The 16220-nt window shown below is 35.8% G+C and overlaps 2 protein-coding genes across 2 annotated transcripts; both read right to left on the reverse strand.

The window, feature by feature from the left end:
- Positions 1-3404: 3404 nt before the first annotated feature.
- On the reverse strand, positions 3405-9023 carry LOC134797860 (uncharacterized). The gene is made up of 2 exons (XM_063770209.1): positions 8748-9023; positions 3405-4583 (listed from the first exon to the last, which is right to left on the reverse strand). Exons 1-2 carry the CDS (start codon positions 8893-8895, stop codon positions 4051-4053), a joined length of 681 nt encoding a protein of 226 aa, XP_063626279.1. The 5' UTR covers positions 8896-9023; the 3' UTR covers positions 3405-4050.
- A 481-nt stretch (positions 9024-9504) lies between these two features.
- Positions 9505-12789, reverse strand: LOC134798071 (toll-like receptor 3). Its single transcript, XM_063770404.1, has one exon. The coding sequence runs from the start codon at positions 12443-12445 to the stop codon at positions 9518-9520; it is 2928 nt and encodes a 975-aa protein (XP_063626474.1). The 5' UTR covers positions 12446-12789; the 3' UTR covers positions 9505-9517.
- Positions 12790-16220: the final 3431 nt, after the last annotated feature.

The following is a 16220-nucleotide window of genomic DNA, read 5'->3' on the forward strand; positions in this document are numbered from 1 at the left end:
ACTCTTTGTTCTTCTCGAATGGGTATAAGGTGGCGGTCGACGCGGTCCCAGTACATGTCATCTTGAAACTTAAGTCATTGTCATTAGAGGTGACAGCAGGGTGTCATCTATTGGGCATTAGCATGTCGAGCACTAGTACCACCACCTTAGGTACTTTTGTGGTTGCCGCGGCAAGATGTGCTTAGGTTTGAATTATCAAATAACAAACATATTTACAAGCCAACGTTTCCAAAATATATTTACAGTAACTTATTGTCAATCCGTACCTTAAAGGCGTGTATATATATTTGGAACGTTGGCTCGTTAAGATGTTTGATAACTCTATTGTACACTTGGGCTCCGAGGTTACTTTAGTTAGTAACAAACAAAACCCGAGTACAGAAACACAACTCAATAGTACGAAATGTGTTCATGTGTTAACTTCTGCTTTAGTCAAAGTTCTGGACAAAGTCAAGAGAAAAAGTTAGTCGCATACGCGTCCGTGCGAGTTAGTTACAATGCTGTTAGGAGTTTGAGATCCGGACTTTAAATAGGTTATGGCCAACGGCGCAAATATTTTACAACATGGTAGAGGAAACATGGACGGTCGGATATTATAGGTTTGTATACGTTCTATTACTTACCCAGTTACCAGAGGTTTAAGAATAGGTACAGTCGAGTTAACAAACATCTGTAGGTACAAACCAACGTCCAAAAATATTTATACGCCTCTATAAGACACTTGCTATAACAGCGTGTAAACGTATTTCTGGAACGTTGGGTTGTAACGATGTTTGAACTGGGTAAGTAATAGAACGTATACAAACCTATAATATATTGCTCAGAATATGTAAATTCAATTAGTATAATTTTGAATGGCATAACGTGCAATTAGTATAACGTGCGATACGTATGACAATGAATTCTATAATTTTATATTGTATAATGTACTTTACATATAATATCGTTTATGATAAGTAGGAAAATGTATAACATTGAAATAATATAATATACAAAACGAATATCACACAATAAATATAAGCGCCTACCTAGTTGCTCCATAAAATGTTTTTCTAATTATGTGTGGGTAAGAAGAGAAATTCACTCACTTCATTCACTCTTCAAATTCAGTTTTTTTTCTCTGAGGGGTCACAGTTCTAACCTAACCTAACCCACTTTTCTGGTAGCAGTTTTTTTTCTCTGAGGGGTCACAGTTCAAACCTAACCTAACCCACTTTTCTGGTAGCAGTTTTTTTTCTCTGAGGGGTCACAGTTCAAACCTAACCTAACCCACTTTTCTGGTAGCAGCTTTTTTTCTCTGAGGGGTCACAGTTCTAACCTAACCTAACCCACTTTTCTGGTAGCAGTTTTTTTTCTCTGAGGGGTCACAGTTCAAACCTAACCTAACCCACTTTTCTGGTAGCAGTTTTTTTTCTCTGAGGGGTCACAGTTCAAACCTAACCTAACCCACTTTTCTGGTAGCAGTTTTTTTTCTCTGAGGGGTCACAGTTCTAACCTAACCTAACCCACTTTTCTGGTAGCAGTTTTTTTTTTCTCTGAGGGGTCACAGTTCAAACCTAACCTAACCCACTTTTCTGACAGTTATTATTAGTTAAGTACTATGAACTTTGAAATTCTGAGCTATCCTATCCAAATAATTTTACCAATGTTTTGTTCAGATAATTATATGAGATTTTATTATTTATTTTAATTTATATGCGTAATAAATGTTATATTAAATATAGTTAGTTTATATGTATTGTATACCAAACAACGATATGTATATAGAATGTTATATTATTTATATGTTATACTAATTGAAAATATACATTTAGTGCATTATACATAAGATAATTATACTTTTTGAACGTTTATAAACTGAAATTATACCAAAAGTGCATATTCATTATGATACACACACAGAATTTAGTTTACATAGCGTACCTAGTTATTAACTTATTAAAATAACCATAAGAATACCTACAAAAAAGTAAAAAATAGGTATTTTTATAGTTTTTATTTTACCGCGCGTTCTGTCGCAATGCATGATTTATGTATCCATGCCAAAGCTTTCTAGCAGCTAACGATCACGAAGCAAAGCCTCGGACAGACAGACAGACAGACGGACATGGTGAAACTATAAGGATTTCTAGGTGACTACGAAACCCTAAAAAAAGTTAGTTGTAGGACCAAAACAGACGCGCGTCCCTGTACCATAGAGCTGGGAGGGAGCCTGCAAAAATTGTACAATATTATCATATTCTAGGCCATCTATACGCCGAAGTTGTAACTACAATGACGTTACCCTCAACGAACTTCGGAACGTATTACTATTACTCTAGTAACTGCCCACGTTTAGAGATGGCGCTAAGGCTCGCTTTTTCAATGAACAGATTTAGGCCGTTTTTTATTTAATTTTTTGTCAATTTTTTTGTTAAATTTCAATAAAATTTGGTTGATATACCTATATAGTTGGTCAAACCAAATTTGTTAGTAAATAAGAACAAAAACTATACTCATCCTTGTCTTTTGGGTGCTAGTACTAGTGTAAGACAAAGATAGTATGATTCTCTCTGTCTATGTTTGAAATGGCACAGTCCTTTGACAAACTATAGAGTTCCCTATTATCATAGAGAAATATAGTAAGACAAGAGTGCTACTATGAAAATACTATTTTTTTTGGTACCAAAACTGATGTATGGAGTGAGCACTCTTGTCTTACTATATTTCTCTATGCTATTTATAAGTTCAATTTCCCCGTATGTCCTAAATAATCTTCCTATGAAGTTTTACTTACGTAGGTAAATAGGGACAAAGCTATTTGTTAGAATGAGATAATGATAATCATCTCTCATTCTGTAGTATAACTGTGTCCCTACTTATGTAAGTAAGTAAAACTTACAAATGTAGCTTAGGGTGGTATTCCATCTGTCCAATATCTTGATACAATTACAATTTCATTGCGTCTCACTCTCTCATTAAGCAAAATGTGAGACAAAATACACATTGGACAAAGAAATTGGACAGGTGGACATCATTTTAGGCCTTACGAAAACATATGGTATTTTCGAAACTCATTGGAAAATTACAAACATTTTTTATAGGACAAGTTTTGATCTCGTATTTATCCCACCCAGAATGGCACTCTTCAAACCAGCCAAATTGTATTAAATCTGATGAAATCGGATCATTCATTAAAACGTTATATTGTTTGTCGAGGATTATTTATTATTTAATTTTTTTACGGCGCATGTTGTTCAATAGTATATGCTTGAAGATCCAACTTAACACATTTATAACAGATAAAAATCAAACTTTAGAATTTTTTTTTGTATAAAACGTCTATTTTATTACAACACGTTTGTACATTACCATCAGGCGGAGATTTATGCTACGATAGATATATGCATATACCAACTGTTAGCATTTTGAAATATTCAATAAAAGCTTACAGCGTCGTTAAATAATAACAAATGAAACACATTTTACCTGCCAAGCAGATTTAATGCGAGTTCATCATCATTATATCAACCGAAAGACGTTCACTACTCAATTTAGGCCTCCACTAGGAACTCCACAACGATCGGTCGTCCGCTACCTTCATCCAAAGGTTTTCTTTTCTGCACTCTTGACCAGATCATTGGGTACTTTGACTGCGTCCTTCAATTCTTAGCCAAATGGCAACCACTCATTAGTGTCATTACATTATGGTCACTATGTGCTACAGCAAGCATCGGTGCTTCAAGCAATGTCGAATATCGACAACCTAGGTTCATGTAACATTCATAAAACACTTATATTTTATAGGAAATGGAGAAGGAATAAGAAAAAATGACATTTACACGACACGGCATCTTGTCGCTCAGTGGCGTAACGTGAACTAGCTGAGGGCGAACTCACTTCTACGAGGCCCTTTTCTTTCAAAGTTTATTCCCAGTTATAAAAAGGGTTGGCTCCCGCGAGGCCCCTTTAAGTGCGCAGCCGTGGCCAAAAGGCCGCTTCATCCGCGTCTAGCTACACCACTGTTGCCTCTTGATTGATGCAAACTGCACAGTCACTTGTTAAAGACATTCACTTGTGCTCGTTTTCCATTTGCTTCAACTCGGCGTTCCCAACCATCGTAGCTATTTGCATTCGCAACATAACTTGATCACGTCTGGGTAGTTTCTTTGCAATTTTCGCCATTGATGCAAAAAAATGGTCTGTCTCATCAAGACTGTCCGAATTAGTATCTTTATTCGGGATTTCTGTACTTGCTTTCGGCTCAGCGTATTCCCTTTCTTCTGTTTCCTTGTAATAATTATTATCTTCTACGTCGACAATGTCATGGTTTTCGGCTTTGACTTCAACAATATCTTCTTCGCCATCATCAAGGTCATCATAATTTTCATAGCTGACTTCGCTTGACGGAGGCTCGTTGACGCTCTGATCAGTACTACTGTCATTGTTATAATACTCCACACGATATTCATCCAAGAATGTAAGTAGCTTAGCTCGTTTTAAGCCATTTTTAACGACATCACTAAATCTTTTTGGTGCAGGTTTTCCTCTCCGTCTAACGTAGTGACCCCTCACGTAGCCCCACCTTCTGCAGCAGTCTTCATCTGTCAAATAAATAAAAAATATTTAAAATAAAAATATAAAACAATTTATATCGTCGGCTAAAACTGGCTTCTTTATTCAGTTAGCAATATTCAACCATAATACATAAAGGCGGCTTTGAGGCTTCCTGATATTAGTGATAGCGGTACAGCCTGAAATTCGGGAATCAGGTGCAAATGGTGTTAAAGGTATGAAAATCGACACGATTAATCTTTAGGCCATTTGAATAAATTTGACCCGTAGCACCAAAACAAAAAAACAAACGGAAAGGAGTAATGACGTCATCTTTTTTTTGTATGGAAAATAAAAAATATTAATGATTTCAATTAATTTTAATGTATTTATAAATCTTGATCTCATTGTCAATTGTCAAAACATTGTGTCAATTATTTACCTATATGTACCTATAATGTTAATGATTAATTTTAATGTACTTACTAACATGTAGCTGTAATGATATGATACTAACAATATTGTATGGAATTTTTTTTTAATAAAGATATATAAGATAGATAATAAAAGATATATATTTTTTTTTATAATCCTTTCCGTTTGTGTTTTTTTTTTGGTGCTACGGGTCAAATTGATTCAAATGGCCTAAAGATTAATCGTGCCGATTTTCATACCTTTAACACCATTTGCAGCTGATTTTGGTCAACCGCTACTACTAATATGTATTACTTAACATTCTTATTATAATATGTAGGTACACTTTTTTTACTAGGTACGTACCATAGAGAATAGATAGTATAGAGGGGTCCTGTCATAGTAAATTTTAGTCACAGTAAATTTACTGCCATCTATCGACACACGACTAAAACTCAAAATGAAAACGTATAAAACTATGGAAAAAAATTATATATATGGATAAATGATTTTATTATTTTTATATAATTTTGACCCATGTTCATTCACTGATACCTGTGTGTTAAAATTGTTAAATATGAAACGGTGTCGTCAACGCCATCTAGCCGACCATAGGCCAAAGGCACAGTATAATAAATAGTACTAATGTGTGCGCCGGGAACACCCAAATATTCCGAAATATGTTTTTCCGACTTTCATAACCTCGATTTTTATAATCACGATTTTTTATACGTCCGAAATATCGAAATCACGACTTTGAAAACCACGAAAGAAGAAAATCACGACTGCGCTATTTCCGAATACTTAAAATCCGATTGTCATATGAACGAAAGCTTGAAGTTCCGATTATTAAAAAATCCCAATTTTTTTTTTCCGAAAATGTCTATTCCGAAAAATCATTGACCGATCGGAAATAAAATAATTCGGAATTCAGAAATTCGATCTTTTGTACACTCGGAAAAATGAAATTCGTGATTTTCAAAAGGGAAGTAATTAAATGGTCAGCCGTTTTTAAAATTGATCTTCAAAAAAAAATGCATTTAAATCATTTGGACATGCTAGAACTGCTACCTTTACAGAAACCAACTGCTACTAGAAAAGTGGGTTAGGATAGAACTGCAACCTTCACAGAAGCCAACTGCTACTAGAAAAGTGGCTTAAGTTAGAACTGCGACCTTTACGGAAACCAACTGCTACTAGAAAAGTGGGTTAAGTTAGGTTAGAACTGCGACCTTCACAGAAACCAACTCCTACTAGAAAAATGGGTTAGGTTAGGTTAGAACTGCGACCTTCACAGAAACCAATTGCTACCAGAAAAGTGGGTTAGGTTAGGTTAGAACTGCGTCCTTTACAGAAACCAAGTGCTACTAGGAAAGTGGGTTAGGTTAGGTTAGAACTGCGACCTTCACAGAAGCCAACTGCTACTAGAAAAGTAGGTTAGGTTAGAACTGCGACCTTTACAGAAACCAACTGCTACTAGCGAAGTGGGTTAGGTTAGGTTAGAACTGCGACCTTCGCAGAAACCAACTGCTACTAGAAAAGTGGGTTAGGTTAGAACTGCGATCTTTACAGAAACCAACTTCTACTTGAAAAGTGGGTTAGGTGAGGTTAGAACTGCGACCTTCACAGAACCCAACTGCTACTAGAAAAGTGGCTTAAGTTAGAGCTGCGACCTTTACGGAAACCAACTGCTACTAGAAAAGTGGGTTAAGTTAGGTTAGAACTGCGACCTTCACAGAAACCAACTCCTACTAGAAAAATGGGTTAGGTTAGGTTAGAACTGCGACCTTCACAGAAGCCAACTGCTACTAGCGAAGTGGGTTAGGTTAGGTTAGAACTGCGACCTTCACAGAAACCAACTCCTACTAGAAAAATGGGTTAGGTTAGGTTAGAACTGCGATCTTCACAGAAACCAACTGCTACCAGAAAAGTGGGTTAGGTTAGGTTAGAACTGCGTCCTTTACAGAAACCAAGTGCTACTAAGAAAGTGGGTTAGTTTAGGTTAGAACTGCGACCTTCACAGAAACCAACTGCTACTAGAAAAGTGGGTTAGGTTAGGTTAGAACTGCGACCTTTACAGAAACCAACTGCTACTAGAAAAGTGGGTTAGGTTAGGTTAGAACTGCGACCTTCGCAGAAACCAACTGCTACTAGAAAAGTGGGTTAGGTTAGAACTGCGATCTTTACAGAAACCAATTTCTACTTGAAGAGTGGGTTAGGTGAGGTTAGAACTGCGACCTTCACAGAACCCAACTGCTACTAGAAAAGTGGCTTAAGTTAGAACTGCGACCTTTACGGAAACCAACTGCTACTAGAAAAGTGGGTTAAGTTAGGTTAGAACTGCGACCTTCACAGAAACCAACTCCTACTAGAAAAATGGGTTAGGTTAGGTTAGAACTGCGACCTTCACAGAAGCCAACTGCTACTAGAAAAGTAGGTTAGGTTAGAACTGCGACCTTCACAGAAATAAACTCCTACTAGACAAAATGGGTTAGGTTAGGTTAGAACTGCAACCTGCACAGAAACCAACTGCTACCAGAATAGTGAGTTAGGTTAGGTTAGAACTGCGACCTTTACAGAAACCAACTGCTACTAGAAAAGTGGGTTAGGTTAGAACTGCGACCTTCACAGAAACCAACTGCTACTAGAAAAGTGGGTTAGGTTAGAACTGCGACCTTCACAGAAACCAACTGCTACTAGAAAAGTGGGTTAGGTTATGTTAGAACTGCGACCTTTACAGAAACCAACTGCTACTAGAAAAGTAGGTGTAGGTTAGGTTAGAACTGCGACCCTCCCTCCCCTAGAAACTTACAGCTTACAGAAAAGTAGGTATAGGTGAGGTTAGAACTGCGACCCCTACAGTAAATAACTGTTTTTAAGAAAGTAGGTTTAGGTTACGTTAGAACTGCTACCCCCCGTAGAAACGTAGGTACCTTTATTTATTAACAACAAATTCGGAATATCGTTATTCGGAATTTAAAAAATAGGAATCACGTCAAATCGGAATTCAAAATTTCGGAATTATGACAATTCGGAATTCGTGATATCAAAAATCGTAAATGTTAAATTCGGTGTTTCTCCCTATCGGAATTATTATATTCGGAATTATGTGGTTCGGAATTTAAAAAATCGTCGGTTTTACTATTCGGAAATATAAAACTTTCATCGTTCGGTAATTACGACAATCGGAATTTTGATGGGTCGAGCATTTAAAAATCGGAATAATAAAATTCGATATTTTAAAATTCGGCATAAAATATTTCGGAATTATGTAGTGTACCCGTGTGCGCCATCTATCCGAGAATGACTTTTTCTTGATTTCCGAGGCACGTTTTTTTCTTAGACTTTTCATCTTATACGGAGTTACATATGTCTTTGGTACGTACCTATACTATAATTTTGCAAGCAACTTTTTACGTACTTTTTTAAAATATTTTGTTTACCGAGATTTAACGTACGATTTTTAATTACTTTATCCAATAGCACGGCGGAGTGTTGACAATTATTTTAAATTTGTTAAGCGTGTACAATTATAGAACATAATATAATTATCATACGGTTGAAATTGATAAAGATAACAGCTCCATCTTTTAAAAAATGGCGATACCACTACAATAGCTTCCGAGTTCGAGTGCCACTCGTATCAGTCACTGAACTAATACTATCTATGGTAACATTACAAAAGTAATAAAAGTATAGTACCTAGTGAACCATTTTATTTTCAACTGAAATCATATACTTAGCTATATCTCTGCAATATCCTAATAGGTTATGAAATAGAAATTCTTACTAAAACGTACCTGATTTGTTCAGAATACTCCCAATTCTTTTCCACACGTCACTTTTCAACGTTACATTTCTATAGTCGCTGCTTTTAGGATTGTAAAACATATCATATTTCTTAACTAAATTAATAAGTTTTATGTCACTTTCGATTGTCCACGACATGTCACTTAATTACGTGTTGTCATTTAATAACCTTAATTTTAACTTTAGTTTTACATTGCCGTTTGTTTGTTGTTAAAGCGTGAATCCAAAATGGCGGGCAGCTGCTTGGACGAATGCGCGCGCTCCCCGCCATCGCGCTGCGTGACGTCACAAGCCTTCTGTCAGTGAAAAAGAGACAGCTATTATAAGACAGCTGTTTCATTGTTAACATGCCTTGCGCTGTAACCCAATCATTTTACGGAACGTTAGTATCGCGAACTAGAAATATTTTAGTAGCCCACGAGTCCCACGACTCCCACGAGCCACGGCCACGGTCCTACGTGGCTATACAATAAATTATGTAAAAATGTTTTGCAGAACGTCAATATTGAGGGAGGAAAATGGGCACTACGTTCGTATGGAGAAGCCTTTAACCAAATTACCGTTTTAAAAAAAAAAATGTTTTTTTGCTCTCCTGAAAAGTACCTGAGGTCCCTTACGATATTTGAAATTTCCACTGTCGATTATATCAAAAATAAAACATATTTTTAGGCATTAAACATTTTAATTTAAGCTTACCTACGTTTAAAGTACAATTACACATTAAAAACGTTATACAAAAACTCACAACTTTATTTTATAGTTATTCCATTTCCATCGCATTGGATATTGGTTGTCTGCTATGCGACAAATGGTTACTATACGCATGTTTATTTCGTAACTTAAAGAAAACGAATATCAGACTTAAAACTAGTAGACCAAGGAGTGCCGCAAGGCACGTAGCTATGAAATATAATGCAGACCTCAGGTCAGTTGAGCTTCCATCACTAGCGGACTGAGCTGCAAATTTATTATTTACAACGTTATTCGACTTCCAATCATCAAACATATTCTTAATTTCATTTTTCATAGATTGTTTTTCTTTCGATAACATTGCAATGATTGTTTTCTCTATTTCATCATTCCTTATTGGCGAATCGGTTTGAGAATCGACTGCTATAACATTACGAAGCTTTACATATTCTTGTATGTTTTCTAAAGCCCTGTTAGTACTATTGTTGATGTTCATTAGTTTTTCAAGGAAAACATTATTTCTTGTTTCACTTTTGTTAAATACTTCTAGAAAATTTTCGATTGAAGTAGACACCTTTTGGAGACCGATTGACTCAAGATCAATTTTAGAATCGTTACGGTCCAAAAACCTTTCCACTGTGACCCGGAATTCTTCCAAAGAGCTCGACAACATTGCTGCAAGAGCAGTTTCGTTACTATTGTTCTGACCAAAGTCGTTAAATTTAGTCTTACTTTTACAAGTTATGCCATCAACATTCTCTTTATCATATATTTCATTTTTTGCTTTAACGGACACTATGTGCGGATGCAGAATATCGGTATTCTTTTTCCATTCGGTTAACCTACTGCAAGGTACAGGGTTGCCCCCTATGTAAAGGTCTCTAATATTAGCTTTAGTAAACTCTACAAAATCTACATCATCTATTAGATTATTGTCAACATAAACTATTCGCACAAGAGGTGTGTTGTGAAATATGCTTGCACTAAAACTATGCAACGTATTACTTGACAAGTCAATGGTGTTTAAATTGGCTAGACCATCAAATACACCAAACTTTAGGGAAGATAGGAAGTTATTGCTTAAATTTAAAACGCTCAGGTCTTCATTATCGCCGAAAGACCCTGGTTGGATACTGGAAAGCTTATTATTACTGAGATCGATCCATGCAACTTGGTGTAACTTTTGGAACGATGTCTTGTCGACTGTCCTAATCTTATTTGAAGCCAGATTCAACAGTTCGAGAGTTGTAATCTGGTACACTTGGACTGCATTGATATCTGATATTTCACAAAAAGACAAATCCAAGTTGGTAATTGTAGTGTTTACCACACTCTTGAAAGTAAATCTTGATGTCACGTGATCAAGTAGGACTACAGAGAGTGACTTCAGATTCGAAAATATTGATGAATTAAAAACTACGTCTTTATTGGCAGAAATGTCAAGCTTTAGTAGATTATTTAAATCGAGAAAAGCTCCATTCTCAATGTTAATTAGATTATTCCCCTTTAAACTTAATGAACTTAAATTACTTAGCCCTGAAAACGTTTGATCGGTCACATGTTGAAGTTTATTGTATTGTAAATATAGATCTTTCACAAATTTAATATTCGTATTATTTATAGAAAAAGATTCTATTTGATTGTAAGATAGATCCAAAACTTCAATTGACCCAGTGCCATTAAATGTATTAAATTCTAGTACTGATATCTTACTATGTGTAGAATTAAACTTTTTTAAGGACTCCATTCCGTTGAATGCGTTGTTTTGAATCGTTTTTATTTTGGAATTTGTGAAATCGAGCTCTGTAGTTAAAGCTAGTCCACTGAACATATGTGGCGGGATAACCTCAACAAGGGGATTATTATTTAAATTCAACGACTCAAGCTCTTTTAAATTTTGGAAAGAAAGTATTTCAATATTTTCAATTGCGTTATTAGATAAATCGACAACTTTTAACGCAGTTAGAGATTTAAACGTGTCGTTTCTGATTTTCTTAATTTTATTATTGTTGATATAGAAGTAGGAAAGATTGTATAGATTCGAAGTGTCAAATTCTATGTCTTGTAATTGGTTATATGAGAGATCTAGTTCTGTCAATAATTCGAGTTTATAGAAGGTTGTTTTATGAATTTTGGATATGAAATTTCTACTGAAATTTAAAGATTGAAATTGCCCCTCAAATAATTCCGGACCTAGCTCAGTAACATTAGCACTACTCAAGTCTAGTTTGTCGACACAAATGCCTTGAAAGGTGTTTTTGATCAAAGAACCCGCAATAGGATTATTATGGACTTTAAAATCTTCAATACTCTTCCCTTCAAATGATCCTGGTTCTATTTTAGTAATTTTATTTGATGATATGTCTAATGATTGTAAGTTAGTGTTATGCTGAAATATAGGCTTTGTGATTGTACTAATTGTGTTATTGCTCAAGTCCAACTCCTGTAATTCAACCAAATGGTTAAAAGATGCATCTCCAATACTAGCTAAAGTGTTCGAACTTATATTAAGTTTTTCCAACTTGGACATTTTATCAAAATTGCTTTCCTCAAGTGATGTCAAATAGTTGTGATCTAAAACCAATTCTTTCATAAATTCGAATCTTGCAAAAACTACGCCCAATTTAGTTATTTCGTTATCTGAAACGTATAACTTTTGGAGCTGTGTAATGCCTTCAAAAGTAAGTATATCGAAACTTTTAATATAATTGTGAGATAGATCTAAATGCAGTAAATCTGGAAACTGTCTGAAGTAATTATTGGGGATGGAGGAAATAGCGTTGTAGCTCAAATCTATTGTCTGTACCGCGCTGAATCCGGCGCCGGGCGATCTCTCACTGACTTCTAAATCTGCTATATGATTACATGACATGTTGAGCAATTTTAAACTGTTTATTTTTGTGAAAGCTTCTAGCTTTAAAGATTCTATTGTATTGCTGGAAAGATCAATGTTTGTTGCTTTACGTGCGTTATAAATGGCTGATGGGACAGAGTTCATTTTCCCGTTGGTAATCGATAGAGTTAATATGTGGTCTCTGAGTTCATTGACGACACCGTAGGCGTCGAATGAATCTGTTCCGTCGATATTTTCTGCTTTGACGTATAGACTGTAGTCGTCATCGGTTCTAAATCGTCGGTAACCGTTGTAGTAGTCGTAGGTTTCATGGCGTCTGCAGGGCCAATCTCTTACGTTAGCGATAGCAACGCCAAAGTCATCAGTGCAAATCAATTCGCCTTCACAAGGTTGCCGTCCCAAGTCGCGCAGCTGGCAACCACCATCCACTTGACTTATTGCGGCAAATGCCAGCAAAATTATCCTTTGGGTATTATAACCTGAAATTAAAATGATTAGATACAGTTATAGTTCAATGATAGAATTCATTTGTTTTAAATAGATTGAACAATTTCGACGAAACTAAGAGATAATATTTCATATCGGATGTTTTATATTTTTAAACCGACGCGTAGAACTCTTATCATTTATCATGTCGAAGAATTAACCATTCTTTGTTTACACTGAGTGGGCCGTAACAATTCTAAATTAATTGCAATTTTAACGAGTTTGTATATTTTTTCTGGACAGAGGGAACATCTGTTATAATATAAGATATCTGGGAAACGAAGTATACACAAGTCTGGAATTTGATTATGTACCTAATAAGTAGGTACATCTGTGAAAATTTCAACTGTCTAGCTATCACGGTTCGTGAGATACAGCCTGGTGACAGACGGACGGACGGACGGACGGATGGACGGACGGTCGGACGGACGGACAGCGGAATCTTAATAATAGGGTCCCGTTTTACCCTTTCGGTACGGAACCCTAAAAATTAAGGCTTTGCAAAAAAAAAATATAGGTGGCGAAGTTCGCCGAGTCATAATATTAGTCTCACATAAAAGAAAAGATAGCTTACCCATTTTTACAGCTCCTCATAAGGCAGTTGAAGATGGGTTCCACACAACTTTTATCACTGATTTTTTTTGCATATGCTTTGTATTAAATGTGTCACGCCCGACGGGTCAGCAAACACTGATGGGTGTTGTATTTATTAGACCATTTACAATATCCCTCTGTTATCACTTATCATGTACTTAGTCACAGGAACTCGTGATGGACAAGTAAGGACTCATTTAAATGAAACTAATATAATACCTACAGTTAATTATCTTTTTTTTCTTTGTTCGCAAACTACCATATTATTGGTACCAGTCAAGAATATTAGTATTAAGCCGGAGTAGTTTGGCAAGCCGGCAGAAATCGAGTTCTATGGACGCTCTGCCGATGATCGGCGCCCTAAAGGTTAATAAATAAAATGGTGCTATGATAGGGACTTTTAATGCCAATCATTGGATTAACTCATATAATTATTATTTATTTATTTATGTTATTACTTACTGGGTTAGCTTTAGGTACCCTATTTCTTTGTACCTGGTGAATCATCTTCTTCCTCGTTTCAATTGTTTATGGTATGGTATTTGAAATATCCAAAGACACGGTTTTATAGCAGTTATTAGTCCTTTTCAAAATGGATCATCTATCTATTAAGCATATTTGTATCAGAACGTTATACGTACTAAATACTAAATACGTTAACATTTCTTCTAACTATGCTACTATTACTATTATCGCTTTGAGTTGATACTGCGAGTTGAAAATAAGTTCTGCGAGTCTGTAGTACGCTTAAATAGACCTCTTCCCATCCCTTATTTTATTATAAATGCGATAGGGTCAGGTGGAGTAAATAATAAGACACGGGTATTCCATTTCAAAAGAAGTTTACACACAAGGCTTCTTTTTAAATGGAATAGGACTGAAATAGAAGTTGAGTGTTAAAAACGTAGTCTTATTTTTACCCGTGTCTAACTCTGTCTGTGTAACCTCTTCACGATTATACCGCTGAACCGATTTAGATGAAATTTGGCATGGAGATATTGGAGATAGTTTAAGGCCCAGGGAAGGACAGGATAGTTTTTATAAATCATAATCATCTTCTACGCAGAAGAAGTCGCGGGCAAAATATAGTACTTAAATAAATAACCTTATCAATAACGGAACAATAATTATTGAAGTCAAATATGTTCTTAATGTGTTAAATACTCGAAACATTAAGTAGTAGTTAGGGAAGTATAATTATAGTAGATTGTTAACCAAGGGTTGAAAGGAACCCATTTCTGTCGAGGTAGTTTGGCGCTCGAACGCAGTGAGAGCGCCAATAGTCCGAGACGGAAATGGTGCCTTTCACCCGAGTTAAACACTCTACTTTTCATATCGAATGCGAGGAAACCAAACAAGACAAGGCAATTTCGCAAAATCAGTAATTGAAGTACCCAATAGACCTACGGCCATGATATTTTTCCTTAGGACTTACTTGCAATCGGAGACTTTACATGTGTGAAGACCCCTAGGGGGCTGTCCATAAATTACGTCATCGATTTTTGACGATTTTTGACCCCCCCCCCCCCCCCTATAATCATCCAAAAATCATGCTTCAAATGACCCCATTTCCTCCTACTTCATGCTACCGTCATCCGATGTCCAGACCCCCCCCCCCCTAATTTGAAATGACGTAATTTATGAATAGCCCCTAGCGAAAATCATTTAGATTGCAATATTTACGAAAACACACATTTTTTAACAAACTGCAGTAATTTTAAAATGATTTGTTCTTTATAGTATGAAAATCAGCGGGATTGCCTCTTACTTTTTAATTTTATACTTTTTCGTTCTAAAAGCCGCAACAGACTACCAGACCGCACCGCGACCTTGGTGCGCCGCACCACGTAATAACATAATAAAAGTATTTTAAATATTAAATAACAATTAAATTAATAATAAAAGATTTTTTTATCTTGTATTTTATTTATTTTCATGAATATAGTGCTAAATAACTTTAAAAACCAATTTAATATCGTACAAACGTTTAACTGTGGCTGTATAAGATTCTGCCTTTGCTCATTTACGCAAGTGTAAGGTTTAAAAAAATATTTTTGGTGTATTCCTTTTGGTTCCCGCCTTATGAAATCGAGTAAATAGAATTCAACGAAAGAAATCAAGAATAATTAGTTTTTAACAATTTACTTACATCATTTTTTATAAAAAAAAAGGATCAACGTGGGATTAGTAAAATTAAACAATTACCAATTGTTCCAGGCGAGGAAATAAAGACACTATTTTTCCATTTTGTTTCCACCCAGTTGTTCGTGGGACGGGGACGCAGAGGAGTACACCACTTTTCTGCGCTAGAGCATAAACGTATCACTTTCTGCGCACCTTTTAGAACAACAACGACCCACTTTCAGAGCATGAGATATGAAAAATAATAGGCACGTCATTGTTGCAAAAGTATAAATAAAACAAGCAAAGATGTGCTACCTAACATTTTGTTTATGTTTTCGATGATCAGTTTAGAGTCAATAGCCCGTTTAACTAATGACCATAAATATTAGCCACAGAATAAGCAGTAATAGTACTACTACTACCGTACAAAAAAAACTTCCTACAAAACCGAAGTTTGACAGCGATTCAGGGACGAATCATGCGGTCCCTTTCTTATGTATGGTACTATCTCTTTCGGCTATTTAGGGTGATCAAAATTCAAGTCATTATCTGATCTGTGGTCGTACACGGGACGTGAAGTTGTGCCAACCCTAATAAAAGCAATGCCGAGCCGAACGGAGCCGAGAATGCCCGAAAGGATCAGTTTCGCCCCCCTGGTATAGCACAATAAAATCCAGTAGTTCATGAAATGACTTTGAAACCAGCGAATGAAAAA

Source organism: Cydia splendana, chromosome 16 (genome assembly GCF_910591565.1).
Source record: "Cydia splendana chromosome 16, ilCydSple1.2, whole genome shotgun sequence".
Classification (NCBI taxonomy): domain Eukaryota; kingdom Metazoa; phylum Arthropoda; class Insecta; order Lepidoptera; family Tortricidae; genus Cydia; species Cydia splendana.

What these genes read in the sequence shown, in the direction of transcription:
- LOC134797860 (XM_063770209.1), bottom strand. Translation starts at nt 8,895, where the DNA reads ATGTCGTGGACAATCGAAAGTGACATAAAACTTATTAATTTAGTTAAG. An exon ending in GAGTATTCTGAACAAATCAG is followed by an intron (nt 4,584 to 8,747) that starts GTACGTTTTAGT and finishes TTTATTTGACAG; the next exon opens with ATGAAGACTGCTGCAGAAGG.
- LOC134798071 (XM_063770404.1), bottom strand. Translation starts at nt 12,445, where the DNA reads ATGAACTCTGTCCCATCAGCCATTTATAACGCACGTAAAGCAACAAAC.